Below are 15,425 nucleotides of genomic sequence, written 5' to 3'. Positions count from 1 at the left end.
TGATATTCTCCACAGAAAAAAAAATCCATATATATGGATATATATGAATGTATATACACATATATATGTGTTTATATATAGACATATGCACAGAATACCCAAAATAGCCAAAGCTATCCTAAGCATACATAGATATGTGAAGACACACATTACCTGACTTCAAAATATATTTTTTATGATTGTTATTTTAGTGGATTTAAACATAATCTGTTTAAAACCATGAGAATAACACCGTATTAGGTGAGCATAGAATATAGATAATTGAAATTAATGGAGTCAATTTTATGAATGAAGAGGGTAATTGAGAATGTTCTATATAAGGCACTTGAGCTAGATTTGATGTGGAGTAATGTCATTTGACGGGGGAGACAGACTAGTTATGCATATTGTAAGCCATGGTACAAAGCAGGCTCACCATGAAAAATTGACCAATGTGTCTGAGTTCAGCAAGGGAGAACACACTCTTATGCAACAAGTTATATTAATTGGATTCTTACTTATAGAAAGGCAGCATGGGACAGCAGAAACCTGGGATCTGCTGTGAGCTGGTCTCCCAAGGCTCAAGACATCTCCCTGCAGTGGATGGAGACTTGTCAGCCTGTGCCCAACTTGTGCCACAGCCGAGGGCCCTGACAGGAGACCACCCTGTGGTGTACCTCTAGGGACTAAGTGACTCCCTTTGATAAAGCTCTGTAGGACATCCTGCTTCCAGAAGAGAAAAGAACAAAGACTGGGATGTCCCTAGCAGTTTCTCCCTAACTCAAGATGGTTCATCCTTTGGGAAGAACAGAAGCAAGGCCTGGGCTTTTCCGGGCACTTCCTCCCTCTCTCAGGATGCTGCATTTCCAGAACATTCTACGGTTATTTTTGAGAACTACGTTGAGGAAGAAGGAGAACTGGGGTGCTAGAGGCCACCTGGAGAACTGTCCTTCACATGAGACAACCACTTAATTCACAGAGTCCTTCGAGTGACAGGCTGTGAGAGAAGATGAAATAAAAAGCGAGGAGGCGTCATGTGGCCAACCCCACACTTGGGTTCTGCTCCAGGCCCATGCTTTTCAATCTGCTTTGCAAGCGTGGGCCACAAAGAGGTCACTTGTCCCACAAAGTCAAGCGAGTGAGGAGGTCTCAGTGGTTGGAAGACGATCATTTCCACCTGGCAGGGAGAAGCAGCCCCCGGCTTTGGTCGAAAGCCCTTTCCCCGCCTTCCTGTGCGCCGCCTCTGGGCCGCCCCTGGGCTCAGAGGGCCTATGTCGCCCCCTGCAGGACAGAGGCCGCTCTGCCACCGAATGCCCAGGTCCACGTGGCCGGGTGTCCTGGGCTCTGTCCATGTCCAGGAGCAAGGCCCGTTCGCTCTGGGTCTGTATTTGACGATCCGGGCTTGGAAAAAATGGGAATGCGGATTTGAATTATGGAGCTTTCAGAAAGTTTTCATATGTCTTAATGTCATATCTTCATGTGTTATTTTTGCTGATGGCCTTGATAGACCCCCAAAACTAGACTGACTTCAATAGTGGGAGTGATTTGACAAAATTTAAACAGCTGAGTGGTTTTTTTTTTAGCAATACTTAAAAAGCTTAAAATTCTTTAGCTTAGAAAATGTATTCATTGGACTTTGATTGGACTGGAGTAGAGATGGCTGTGGAAGAGTCGGAGGATTGCCTCTGCACACAATGAAATGACTTCCAATGCCTTCCTTCCTTCCCTCCTTCCTTTTTTCCGTCCTTCCTTCCTTCCTTCTTTCTTCCCTTTCCTTTCCCTTTTCCCGTTTACGTCCTTTGCTTTTTCCTTCTTCTTTTCCATTCCTTCCATTGAGCGAGCACAGATGAACACACAGCTATAAAGCTCAGTAAATCACTATTAGCGTTCTTTATTGTGCCTCCCACCCAGGCAGATCAGGAGGAATTGCTCGTCATATGGAATTCTAATTTTAAGAGAGTGAAACTCTTTATATGCTTATGTATCATTTCTGAATCTTCTGTGATGATACAACTGTTTTTTAAAACCACTTTTTGTTGAATTGTCTTTTTATTGAATGTTAAGTGTTCTTTCTATATTATTTTGCAAAGTCACGATAAGACACATAAGTATAAACTATATTCTTGCAATTGTACTCTGTTCTCTTCGTTTTCTTTTCTTTTCTTTTCTTTTTTTTTTGAGACGGAGTCTCGCTCTGTCGCCCAGACTGGAGTGCAGTGGCCGGATCTCAGCTCACAGCAAGCTCCTCCTCCCGGGTTCACGCCATTCTCCTGCCTCAGCCTCCCGAGTAGCTGGGACTACAGGCGCCCGCCACCTCGCCCAGCTAGGTTTTTGTATTTTTAGTAGAGACGGGGTTTCACCGTGGTCTCGATCTCCTGACCTTATGATCCGCCCGCCTCGCCCTCCCAAAGTGCTGGGATTACATGCGTGAGCCACCGCGCCTGGCTCTCTTCGTTTTCTTAATACAATTATTTAAATATAAAAATTATTTAATGATAAATGACTAATATTTATTGTATGTGTTTATGGAATATGATATGTAGTTTTGCTACAGGTGTACATCGTGGAATGGGTAAGTCAAGCTACCTAACATGTCCAACACCTCAAAATTTTATCATTTCTCAGTGGGAAAAACTTTAATATCTACATTTTTAGCAATTCTGAACTATATAATACCTTGCCGGTATTGTTGTTAGTCTGTGCATAACTTACTCCTTCTGTCCAGTTGGAACATTTTACACTTTGATCAAAACTTCCCCTTTCCCAGTCCATCCCTCCAGTAACTTGTAACCAACATTCTACTCCCTATTTGTGTGATTTTACAATTTAATACACTACAGTCAACTTAGGAATTATTGTATTCCTGTGTCTGGTTTGTTGCACTTAGATTAAGGTCCATTAGATTCATGCATGCTGTCACAAATGCAGAATTTCCTTTTTTTTTTAAAGGATGAACATCACTCCAATGTGTATATACACTTGTTGTCTTTATTCATTCACTCAGTGATGGGAATTTAAGATGTTTCCATATTATTACTATTGTAAATAATGCTGCAAGGAATATGGATGTGTGGATATATCATTGACATGCCGATTTCATTTTTTAAAAAATACATGGTCAGTAGTGGCATCACTGGATACTATCATAGATCTATTTCTATTTTTTGAAAGGCTTTTATCTGTTATTTATAATTACCTTATAATTTGCATTTTCACTAACAGTGTGCAAAAATTCTCTTTTCTTCACATCTTCCTCAAAGATACTTGTCATTTTTCATCTCTTTGAAGATAGTCATTCTAACATCTATGAGGTGATACATAATTGTGGATTAAATTTAAATTTCTCTAATTATTAGTCATGTTTAGCTTCTTTGTGTATCTGTTTTCTAATTGTATTTACTCTTCTGAAAAATGTATATTCAAATATTTTGGTTATTTTTAATAGGGTCACTTGTTGTTGTCATTTTTATTGTTGTTGTTATGAAGTGGTCTGGCTCTCTTATATATTTTGGATATATTCCCCTTATCAGATGCCTAATTTTGTACATTTTTTGCCAAACCTGTGGATTGTTTCTTCATTCTGTTAATTATTTTCTTTGATCTGCAGAAGTTTGTAGTCTGATGCAATTCCATTTGCCTATCTTTGCTTTTGTTGCCTATGTTTGGGCAATAATATCCAGAAAATTGTTGCTCAGACCACTGTCTTGGAGCTTGTCCCCTATGTTTAGAAGTTTTACAGTTTCTGTTCTTGTCCAAAGTCACTCATATTCTCTTCCATTGATCTGTTTGTCTATCCCTCAAGCAGTGTCATGGAGACATGATTAATGCATACCCTAAAATAAGTATATATATTTTTCTAAATAGTAATTGAAAAAAATCAATACCTTAAAAATTGTCACCACGTGTACCTTCCCCTGGGTCTAGGCCGCATTCGTGGTGTGCCCTGAGTGTTCCTGGTGTCCTCCACTATCCTTCAGGGAGGTTTGTGTCTGGGCTCACACTGATGTTCCCTCAATGTGCCTCTCATACAGTAACACAGAGCTGTATCCTCCGAGGTCACAGAGCTCAGCTGGAGGAATAACGGTTTTTTCAGTGTGTCACAGGAGATGCTGCTGTGGCTCCAGAAGGATGGGTTGTATTTGATGACTCCAGAATAACCTATTTCTCCCAGCCACTGAAGCCCTTTTCCCAGTGGCTTTTGAATCCAATGCCAGTAGGTACCACTGACTGTTATGGAGAAACCAGAGACAGTGCAGGGGAGGGAGAGGGTCTGAGAGGGCTTCACCAGTCCAGGACCCAACTCCTGCAACTGCACCTGGAACAGGATACCTAGGGACAAGGACAATCAGTTTCTGTCAGTCACCTGCAGTCACAAATATTTCAAAGACCTAGGTGTGACATCTGAAACACTCACTTTGGGTAGCTGTCAACATGCACAGGAGAAGACAGGTCATCTCATTTTCTTTGAGACCACAGCTCTGCCTTCTCCAGAGATTTTCTGTCTTGTCTGATTAGAGATTCATCAGTTCCCACACGATGAGAGTGAAATTTTACCCAAGAGATTGAAGGGTAATTTGCATGCTTGGAGCCCTGTCCTAACAACTGGGGAGAGACTGATTTCAGGCTTTCCTGAGACTGCCATGGCCCTTCGGGGGCATCTCTTCTCTGGAGCTTTCATAGTATGTATTTCTGCATTTGGAGGGAATTTGATCTTTAAAACACTACGTGTGTTATTTAAGACAATGTAATGGCCCTATTTTGATTTCCCCTTCAAAATAATTAATTATAAATAAAAATTTATAAAATATAGTAGTCTTTCTTTAGTAGTTAGCACTTTAAACAAAAATTATGAAGGAAACAAAATGATTTTGTTCCCCTTGAATTTAGTTTCGTGAAGTATTTTATTGATTTTATTGTAGTTGACAAACCAGCTGTTGGGGAGAGACTTCACAAGCCTGTGACTCAGAAACAAAAGGAGCTGTTGTAACTCCTTTGTCGAAGACAAGAAAGCAATCATGTTGACTTTGCTGGCAGGAGAGAAAGAATAGACCTGCAACTTGGAAGAGAGCTGTTTCATCATCACAACTCATTAGTGCTAATTCCATGTTCGTGTTTTTCAAGCGCATAACAATTATTTTGGAGTTCTCTATGCAGAAGGTGTGAGATTTCAGGACACTTCCAGCTGACTTCTTCAGCAATTATTCTACAAAACTCATTGAATGTGATGGTTGCAGCCACATTGATAGAGGCCTTCACTGTGCCGTGGAGGGGCTCTTCCAATGCCGGGCCCTGAAGAGCAACATTCACTTGGGTGTCGATCCATCCCCACCTTGTATAAGACAGAATTTAATTTAAAGGATGTAAGGTTTGGACATCAGTTTTCCTACTGTGATGCCATTCATATTAATCCAATAATTGACCTTCATATTTGTCATGTGAAGGACGCTTTGCTAGAGTAATGTGCAAATTCAGTCACCGTGTACAATTAAAGCTGTTTCTCACTGACTTTAACTCCATGACATTATTAAACACTACAGGGCTCCACACAATCTTGGTTCACCCCGAGACTTTCCAACTCCTTCTGTATGTGACTTGTCTGGTGATTACTATAAAAGGAGTGAGTGATCCAGAGCCTACTTAGAAGGAGAATCTCCAATGTGGATATGTTAGTATCTCATCTCATAAAGAAATGGAAAATACCTAACACATGGAAAGTCCTGAGAAGAAATCTGGCATATGAAAAAAGCCTCGACCTATTAGCTTCTGATCAACTTACTGTTAAATTTATTGCCTTCATGTCATTTTGGAAAATTAAAACAAAATGTATGTGAAGTGTGATGTTGCTTGTTTGGTACAACAGCGAGGTGAGGATAATGGAGAGCCCTGTGATCCCGAGCAGATGGCCTAATCCAAGGAGAGGGGAGCTCTAGGTCGTGTGGACTCACATGGGGATCCTGCTTCTGCGCATCCCTCAGCCACTCCCAGAAGCCTTCAGGAGACAGGGGTGTGGGTGGGCCCTTGAGATGATCCAAAGAGATCTGGAAGACAAGAAAAGATAATAATCTGGGATAAATTAAAAAGTTAAAATAACATTTATTTTAAATTCATAAATTATTGTTGTTTGTATTTACAAGGTAAGAAGCAATGTTATGATTTGTGAATGTAATATGGAATAACTATGATAATTAAGAATTAAGATAACTGTCATTAAACACCTCAAATCTTATCATTTATTGTGACATTTGAAATTTACTCTGAGCTCTTTTGAAATGATCAATATACTACTTTTACATGACCAACTAGAAATCAATTCATGTAAACAAATAAAAACAACTGAAATCAATTAGGAATTACTCTAATAATTTACACTTAGTCCATTATTAAGTTTGATTCTTCAGGATATATGTTTGGAATTGTTTTATTTTAATGTTTAATATGAATGTGTAGCATATATGCATAGGTCTGTGTATTTACACATCTTTCTCTCTTTTTCTTTTTCTTTTTTTTTTGTGAGATGGTGTATTGTCCTGTTGCCCAGGCTGGAGTACAGTGGCATAATCTCGACTAACTGAAACCTCCGTCTACTGGGTTCAAGCAATTCTTCTACCTCAGCCTCCTGGGTAGCTGTGATTACAGGTGTGTGCTACCACACCCGGATACTTTTTGTATTTTTAGTAGAGAGGGGCTTTTGCCATGTTGGCCAGCCTGGTCTCGAACTCATAACCTCAAGTAATTCATCTGCCTCGGCCTCCCAAAGACCTGGGATTACAGGCACGAGCCACCGCGCCTGGCAGGTACATATTTCTATGGCCATAGATTTATATCCCTATAGTTATGTAGTTGCTGATGTCAACAAATGTTAATAAAACTCTAGAGGAATCAGTGCAAATAATTAGGAATGTTTATTTCTTGAAAGTGTATACTTAAACATACTTATATACAGAATTTTAATAGTTATTAAATACTATTGATAATAAATTCATAATAAATACGAGTAATACAATATCACAGCCTAGAACGCTCCAGAGTTCTACAAATACAAGCCTGACTTTTCCAGCTGAGGACAAAGGAAACCTCCCCCTGCACCTGCTCCTGGGACCTTTCCTGTCCTTAGTGGGTCCCGAGCGCCCCCTGGTGGCCCCGCGCGCCCCTGCAGGGAGGTTTGCGTCTGGGCTCGCACTGACCTCCCCTCACTGTGTCTCTAGCACAGTAATACACGGCCGTGTCCTCGGTTTTCAGGCTGTTCATTTGCAGGTACAGTGTGTTCTTTGAATCGTCTCTTGAGATGGTGAATCTGCCTTTCACAGATGTGGCGTATTCTGTTGTTCCACCATCAGTTGTCTTTTTAATACGGCCAACCCACTCTAGCCCCTTCCCTGGAGCCTGGCGGACCCAGTCCATCCAGTAGTTACTGAAGGTGAATCCAGAGGCTGCACAAGAGAGTCTCAGGGAACCCCCAGGCTGGACCAAGCCTCCCCCAGACTCCACCAGCTGCACCTCACACTGCACACCTGCAAACACAGAGACATCGTGATTAGAAACAGCCACACATACCCACTGTTTCTCTCACTCGTGTCCCCTCACACTCAGTATCTCTAGTTCTCCATGAATTACCTTTTAAAAGAGCTACAAGGAAAACCCAGCTCAGCTCCAACTCCATGGTTGGTGGTCTGTGTTCAGTGCTGATCACCAAGTGAAAACTCCTGGCGATCCCAGGACTGGGGCTCCTCTCCCAGAGCTGCAGAGTCAGGGCTGGGCTGGTTTTCATCAGCAGAGGGAGGACCCTATTTGCATGTCTCCTACTATATAGGAAGCTCTGAGGTGGGACGCCTGAGGAGAGGACAGGGCCCAGATAAGATGACTGTGCCTTGCAGAGGTTTGGTGACAATGATGGTATTTGGAAAATATGCTGTCTTATAAAATTATGCTTTGATAAACACTTTGAGCTGATCACCCTATTTTATTTTTACATGTATGTGTAAATTATGTTTTGTCATAGTGTTTCTCTATATATGGATATGAAAGTAAACCACACATGGAAAATGAGCTAAGGGTGTATTTAAGATCTCATGTCTAGATGAGTAAACCCCGGTATCTGGGCCTGTGCTCCTCATCACTGGCTCCACTTACTCCCTGAACCAGCTCCAGGACAGAGCTGGGGATGCCTAGGATGGTTGTGAAGCCCAATTTCTGTTGTGAGAACTTATGTGATTTTTGCTGCATTCTAGCATTCACCTAAAATATGGTGAGAACTAGGAGTCAGGCAGATAAATTCTTAGTTATTTTTGAAATTTATTACACATTTGTTCTATCTTTCTATCATTCCTTTCTTGTCTAAGTATCCATTTGTTTGCTTGTAATAAGTTTTAGTTTACATATAATAATCTTTTGCATATTTATATTGTACAGTTGATAAACATGATGGAGTCATCATCATTATCAAGGTGGACAAGAGAATTCTCAATATTTCCTTTTGTTTTCTGTATTCTTTATCCTTTTCCCTTTCTTTCTTCCACCTATTTCCCTGGCAATGACCAATCTTTACATTGCTGCAGACTCATTTGAATTTATCAGAATGTATATAAATGAAATAACATAGTATATATTCTTATTTATTTAGCTTACTTTACTTAACATAAACAATTAGATACTTTACCTGACAGTTTGACATAACAGACTTTTTTATTATAAATATTGGGGAGTATTCTAGCAGACAAATTTACTATAATTTGTTTTTCTTTTAAGCAGCTCAACAATATTTGTTTTTATTTTTCTAGGTTTTACTAAAGATCTGCTATTAAGCTTGGAAATGTACATAGAAAAGGAATATATTTTTCTTGTTTTTACAACTGCATCAACAATAACAGATAAACAGAGAAGATGGAATTTTGAAAATTTTGTTTAATACTTTCAATATTTAAAGTTTCAAGCAAACAACAAATCTGGAGTTTAAGGAAAAGCAAGTTCTTGTAGAGAGTAACAAAGACAGGGTTTGAAATTAGGTATTTCTATGGCAGAGTCTGGAGTATGACATATAACCTATTACAAGAGAAAAAAAATATATATATATAGGATTGCTTGAAATTGTGTGTGGTAAGCATGTTGTAGTGTGAAATTGTAAGGGATCATATGCTCAAGAACTATTCTATCCTCTTGAATCCCTTTCCCCAAGAAAAGGGACAGTCACAAAAATCTTCCTTTCCCCAAGTGTCTGTCTAGGAAATAACAAAAGCCCAAACTTCTGAAATGTATTCAGACCCATTTCCCTTATTCCCACAAAAGAACTAAGAATTTACCCTGCAGGGGCAAGTCACTGAAACCAGAATCCTAGGTGCACTTGTTCAATGCCTCAGGAATTGAGATGGTAACACCAAAGATCTATTGAGAAGCAGCTCCCTTTCTTATGTCTTCCTTATGGAATCAGAGCCTTAGTCTGCAGGGCAGGGCAGCAGATCTGCAAGGTGATGACACCGATGGAGAACACTGGAGCTGCGAGAGCAAACACCTGGGGGAAACAGGAGGACTCTACCCCGGGGAAGGGCAAGAACACACAGACCAGCATCTCATCTGGAAGACGGTCAGGAACACTCACAAGGTTATACACAGACCGAGGGTCACTATGCCTTCCTAGGAATATGGACCAAGGAATGTGGTCCTAGGAATATGGACCCTTTAGTCTAATGTCTTTCACCAATTTAGAAATTATCAGTTAAATAAAACACTTGAATGCACCTGACGGAGCTGAAAGAGATTCTCTGGAGGACAGAACAAGGTGAAGAGACAAAGTCAAACAGAAAAGACAAAGAAGGTATCATTGGATGATCTGTAGTCTCTGGTGGACATAGTAGGACAGACTTCAATTCGTTTTTGAAACCTTTATATCAGTCTTTAGTAATTTATATGATAAAACAGTCAACCTCGTCAATGGTGTCTTATTATTCCCATCAGGGATGAGGGTCCATGTGGGCATGTGGTGCAGTTCTAGTCATGGAGGAAGGGGAAGTGGTCAGTTGAGGTGTTCCTGGTCCTTCAGAGAATTGCAGAAATGTCTCATCCCCAGTTCCAGACAATATTTAATATATGTGTGTGACTCTTGGGAATGTTGTCACCATGTCACTGTATGATGGGAGTCCCCTGGGGGTAGAAGCTGACTTTCTGGATGTATCAGTGTCGAAAATTGAGAAAATAAACTGCCTGGGAAGGTGAGCTGTCAAATTATTCAATCCTGGAGCCACTCACTTTCAGGCTTCCTGTTTCATCAGGTTGTGATTTTCCTCATTGTTTAGTCAGCCTAGTTTGTCTTTCTTCCCTCTCCGCTAAAATGGTCGCACATCATAACTTAGAAGTATTAACATAAATAAGTAATGAATTTGAAAATTAGAACAAGTCCCAAGTGAAGACAGTTACTGTGTGGTTAATAATGTGATAGACAGGAGACATGGCTGGATACTAAGTGTGTGTTCATATCTAATTTGTCTAGATTCACAAAATATTTTGTATATGCCTTAAGTAACATTCCCATTGAGACCCTTGATTTAGCATTATTTCTTGATGACTAATGCCTAATAAAAGTGGTGGTTATTAACTAATAATTTATATTACTAGTACATTCATTTACGACATATTCCTCTACCTGATGTAAAATCATCCAAGAAAGCAGAAGTTACTGCACTTATTAGACCTTGTCAATTAACAAAAGACTGGGATTAAATACAGATGTTCTACTGCAGTGCAGAATTTTAACATGTGCTGCAAGCAGAGGTTTTAAAATATTCTGGAAACCCTATCAAAATGTACATCAAGAAACGACAGTTTTACATAAAATCGTACATTCTAGAGACCTGACATATAAATGTGAAACCAAATGCGAACAAAGAGAAAAAAACTAATATGGAAACTCGAATAATGTTCTGGTGCATCATTACAGGAAACAGTGTATGTTAACCTGGTTTGTAATATTATCTAAACATAGAAGGCATTGCCGTTGTTCATATCATACAGAAATCAGTCCTATGAACAATATTCTGGATATGTTGAAAAATGGCATCTTTAAATAAAAAAATATAAAAACTTTAAAAAATATGGAAAATTTCTTGGCCAAGAGTTATCCCTCTGACACTAAGACATTCTGGTCCCGCCCTCAGGACACATCCATTATTGCCCTATGACTCAGGAGCTGGAAGATTCATACATTTAGAAATTTTACCTTCATTGCTCACCTTCGTCCTACTGCAGGAGGTGTGTGTTACACAATATTGAAAGTAATTTTTATACTCACTCCAACCACCAAAATTTTAAGGTTGCCTTTTCATGTCATCTTTTAACTGTATTTTGCGATCTTCAACCAAGAAATTATGTCTATTGGAAGAAACATCTGAAAAAATTCTGCTGTTGGAACATATTGGGATAAATCTTTTCAGGCGCTATTAACCAAAACACTGCAGAAAAAAAAAAAAATTCAGGGAGTCAGTTCTTGGGTTGATATTTTGCAACTAAAGAATCAGTTCAGTCCAGATATGGTGACTCATGCCTATAATTCCAGCAGTTTGAGAAGGAAAACCAGGGGAATCATATGAGACCATGTGTTTGAGACCAGCCTGGGCAACATAGAGAGACCCCATTTCAATGAAAGATTAAAAAAAAATCAGCTGTGTGAGATGGTGCATCCACCTAGTCCTAGCTACTCTGGAGGTTGAGGCAGAAGGATTATGTGAGCCAGGAGTTCAAGGTTATGGTGAGCTATGATTGTGCCACTGCACTCCAACCTGTGTGACAGAGTGACACCCTATTCTCTAATTATAATAATAATAACTAAGAATTTTACACAATTGTAAGGCTACTCAAATAGAAGATATTAAAATAAATATCCTCAGGAATCCTCTGGTGCTTGTGATGTTTTGGAGCAGACCTAAGATATTCAGAATAAGCGCATGATCTTAGATAGTGAAATGATTCCACACAAGACATTGGAACAGGACTCATGTCTAATCCCCTGCCCCATGCCTTTCACCCCTTTCTCCTCATTTCAGTCCTACTTTTCATAATTATTTGCTTATTCTTATAAGCAGACTTCACATTTTTTTGTAGACTTGGTTGTTATCCACCCATATTGGACACTGATCTTTTCTTTTTATTCACGATTTTTATAGTTGCTACATAGAATAAGTCGTCAGACTATTGTTTTGGTGTCTGACTGTTGATAACTTAATGCTCATTCCTCCATCACCTCCTTTCTTTCCAACACAAGGTGCATCTTGTTAGGAATCACAGGAACTCCCTCATTTGATGCCATCTGAAGGTTGAAACCCCACAAATTCCTTTCTGTGAGTGAGAACCCTCACTCTGCCTCCACCACCAAACCACTAGAGCAACCCTGAGCCAGTCTCCTTTCTTGCTCGATCAAGCCATTCTGGACATTCCTGCGATACCAGCTCTACATGGGGGAGTGTGCGGCACCCACAGATGTGACATCCACACTACAGTTTAGTTGAGATCTCTTGGTCTTTTTATGGTGTCAATTAGAACAAATGCTGTGAGCTTGGTGCCATACATAGCTCCTAACCCCAGGACACACCTGTTCCCTGAACCAACCCCAGGACACAGCTGGACATGCCTGGTGTGGTTTGATTAACCGCTGTTACATAATGAAATCATGACATTATTTTGTTATATTCTAGTGTTTCCCTAAAGATAGAGTTAGGCTTAGGGTTTATTCATGTGTATATTCAGGAGTTTTTGATTTCATATATGTATTTGACTAAATCTTTAATTCTGTGTTGACAAATTTTAAATTTCTTCAGTTTATGAGTGAAGTCCTTAAGCCAACATTCTTTGATTTTCTTTTTTTATTTATCATATATTTGATTCATCTCTGTCTACCTCATTTTCTACCAAAGTATATGTGTTTCAATTTGTAATATTTTAATGAGGTGAAATTAACAAATAATACCCATCCCGTGATGTGTACAATTTGACAAATAGTGACATAACCATTACTTTTCTCAACATAGAAAAAATCAACTATGCTCAAAATTTCCTCGTTTTCCTATAATTTCTGGGTCGTACACCTTCCCTTCTCACACCATGTCTAGAGTCAGCTACTAGTTTTCTTTATGTAACTTTAGATTACTTTTCATTTTATAGAATTTATAAAAGAGGACTTGTATGTATGTACTTTTATTCATTTGTCTTATTTTACTCATCACACGTACTTGTGAACTCACCCTCGCTGTTGAGCGTATCCAGCTGTACCTTATTGCACAGTGGGTGTTTCTCCAGTGAATGAATTTACCACAATTTGTTTACTGATTAAGCTGCTGATTGATATTTGGATTGATTTCGGTGTCTGGGTATTATATAAAACCTGATACTCATCGTAGAGAATTACGCAGCTGAGAAACAACGTTCTTATTCTTACAGCAATATGAACAGGAGCTAAACTGGAAAAGTTGCCCTTTAACCAATTGTCTTCAACACATCACGTGACTGAAGTTGTAGAAGTCTGTGTGAGAGTGAGTTTGTGAGTGAGAGAGGAGGAAAGAAGAGAGAAAGAAGAGAAAGAGATCCTACATAATTGACTAGAACTTATGAGGTGCTCGAACAGGGACTCAGATTCTTTTAGGAAAAGGTCCACATAAGATGGAGAGGACGACTTGATGCACCTACATATGGTTATATATTTATATAAATGCCATTTTCTAATAATACGGAGAATCACGTACATGAGAATAAACATAGTGGCGAGTGTCCAGTGTTGGAATATGATGGTGATGCCAAACCCCATCTCCTGCACCTTTTCCCTCTTCCACCTGCCTTGATGTGTCCTGAGCGCCCCCTGGTGTCCTCAGCGCCTCGTGCTGCTCCTGAGCTTCCCAGCAGGGAGGTTTGTCTCTGGGCTCACAATGTCTTTCCCTCGCTGTGACTTTTCTATAAAAATCATGGTTGTGTACTCGTTGCTCAGTTAGCTCAGCTGTAGGAGAAACTGTTTATTTGGATGTGGATCTGGAGATGGTGACTGGACTTTGAGGAGTGGGTTGGAATGTGCACTCCCCTCATGACCTGTGCACCTGATTCGCTCCAGTCCCTTCCCTGGGGGGCTGATGGATCCCGCTCCAGCAGGAAGCACTGGTTGTGATGGGAAATGCAGAGACAGCACAGGTGAGGGAGAGGGTCTGTGAGGGCTTCACCACGCCAAGAGTGCACTGATAAACACAGTTGTGGCATGCACAAGTTCTGAACAACATGTTGAAATTTAGAGATATGCACATTTTGATACATAAATAAAAATAGGATTGTATTGGCAATAATATATAGAAAGAGCTCTTCTCCCTAAGAGGTTGTTAGAAAAACTGGATCTACACATGCAAAGAATTAAGAATTTTAGTTTATGATAAACACAAAAAATCAACTCTAAATGGGATACATAGTTAAATGTATGCCTTGCAATTGTAAAATTTCCCCTACCCAGAAAATAATATTAAAATGATTTCCTGTATTTCAAATTAAAGTCACAGACAACAAAAGCAGAATTGAACAAGTGAAACTACATCACAACAAAAAGATGCTGGCAAAGCGTGGAAAAAATTCCAACAGACAGAATGGGAGAATATAATTTCAAGTCATGAATCTGAAAAAGTGTTAATATCCACAATATACATGCAACTTCTACAACTCATTAGCAAAATCATAATCGTCTGATTGTAAAATGGTCAGTTTTACACCTTAAAAAATTACGAACATAGATTCTTCCCTCTGGGTAATGGAAAGTTTTATGGTACACTTGGTTAGTGTAGACTTTGTAGTTATTCAATCCAAAATTAATATATGTGGTGTTAGCTGGGCGTGGTTGCTCACACCTGTAATCCCAGCACTCTGAAAGGCTGAGTTGGGTGGAACATCTGAGGTCAGGAGTTTGAGACCAGCCTGACCAATATGGTGAAACCCCGTCTCCACTAAAAATATAAAAATTTTCCAGAAATGGTCGCATATATATATTTCTGATTTTACTTAATATATGTTAGAAAATTGTCAGCAGTTGACTCTAGGTTAGGTACATTGTCAATGATAAAATGAGTGGGCCTGATTCCATCAGAGCAGAACTGGATAAAATTAAATTCCATGGTAATTCGGCAGCTTCACCTCTCTCTGGGACTTCCAGCCTGCACTTACTGATGGATGATCTTCTGGACATTGGATATTCCCAACCATCTCCAAAATCTGTCATCCTCTACGTCTCACAGAAATGTGGCATGTCCACCTGTAGTCTTGTCAACCCTGAATAACAGACTGAAAGAGACTCTAAAATGTGATAATATTTATTCTAGGATGTGCATTGCAATGGTAATATGTATGGGTGCATTCAGGTTGGTAAAGGAAGATAAAGAATTAAGGAAAAAAGAGGAGGGTTACATCAGCTGTTTTGAGACAATTATCCTGGACTAGAAGGA

General features: G+C 39.6%; 2 gene segments (V, D, J or C); both read right to left on the bottom strand.

Moving 5' to 3' along the window:
- LOC117069611 overlaps nt 1-15,425 on the bottom strand; it is a 314,331-nt gene that overhangs the window by 58,212 nt on the left and 240,694 nt on the right.
- On the bottom strand, nt 5,053-7,751 carry LOC117069729. The segment is given in 3 exon segments: nt 5,053-5,064; nt 7,174-7,490; nt 7,594-7,751. Coding segments are annotated over 3 exon segments (477 nt in total).

This window comes from Trachypithecus francoisi, unplaced genomic scaffold, assembly GCF_009764315.1.
Source record: "Trachypithecus francoisi isolate TF-2019V2 unplaced genomic scaffold, Tfra_2.0 Lachesis_group3, whole genome shotgun sequence".
NCBI lineage: Eukaryota > Metazoa > Chordata > Mammalia > Primates > Cercopithecidae > Trachypithecus > Trachypithecus francoisi.
Note: the sequence above shows the minus strand (reverse complement) of the source record. Positions and strands in the feature narration are given on the sequence as shown.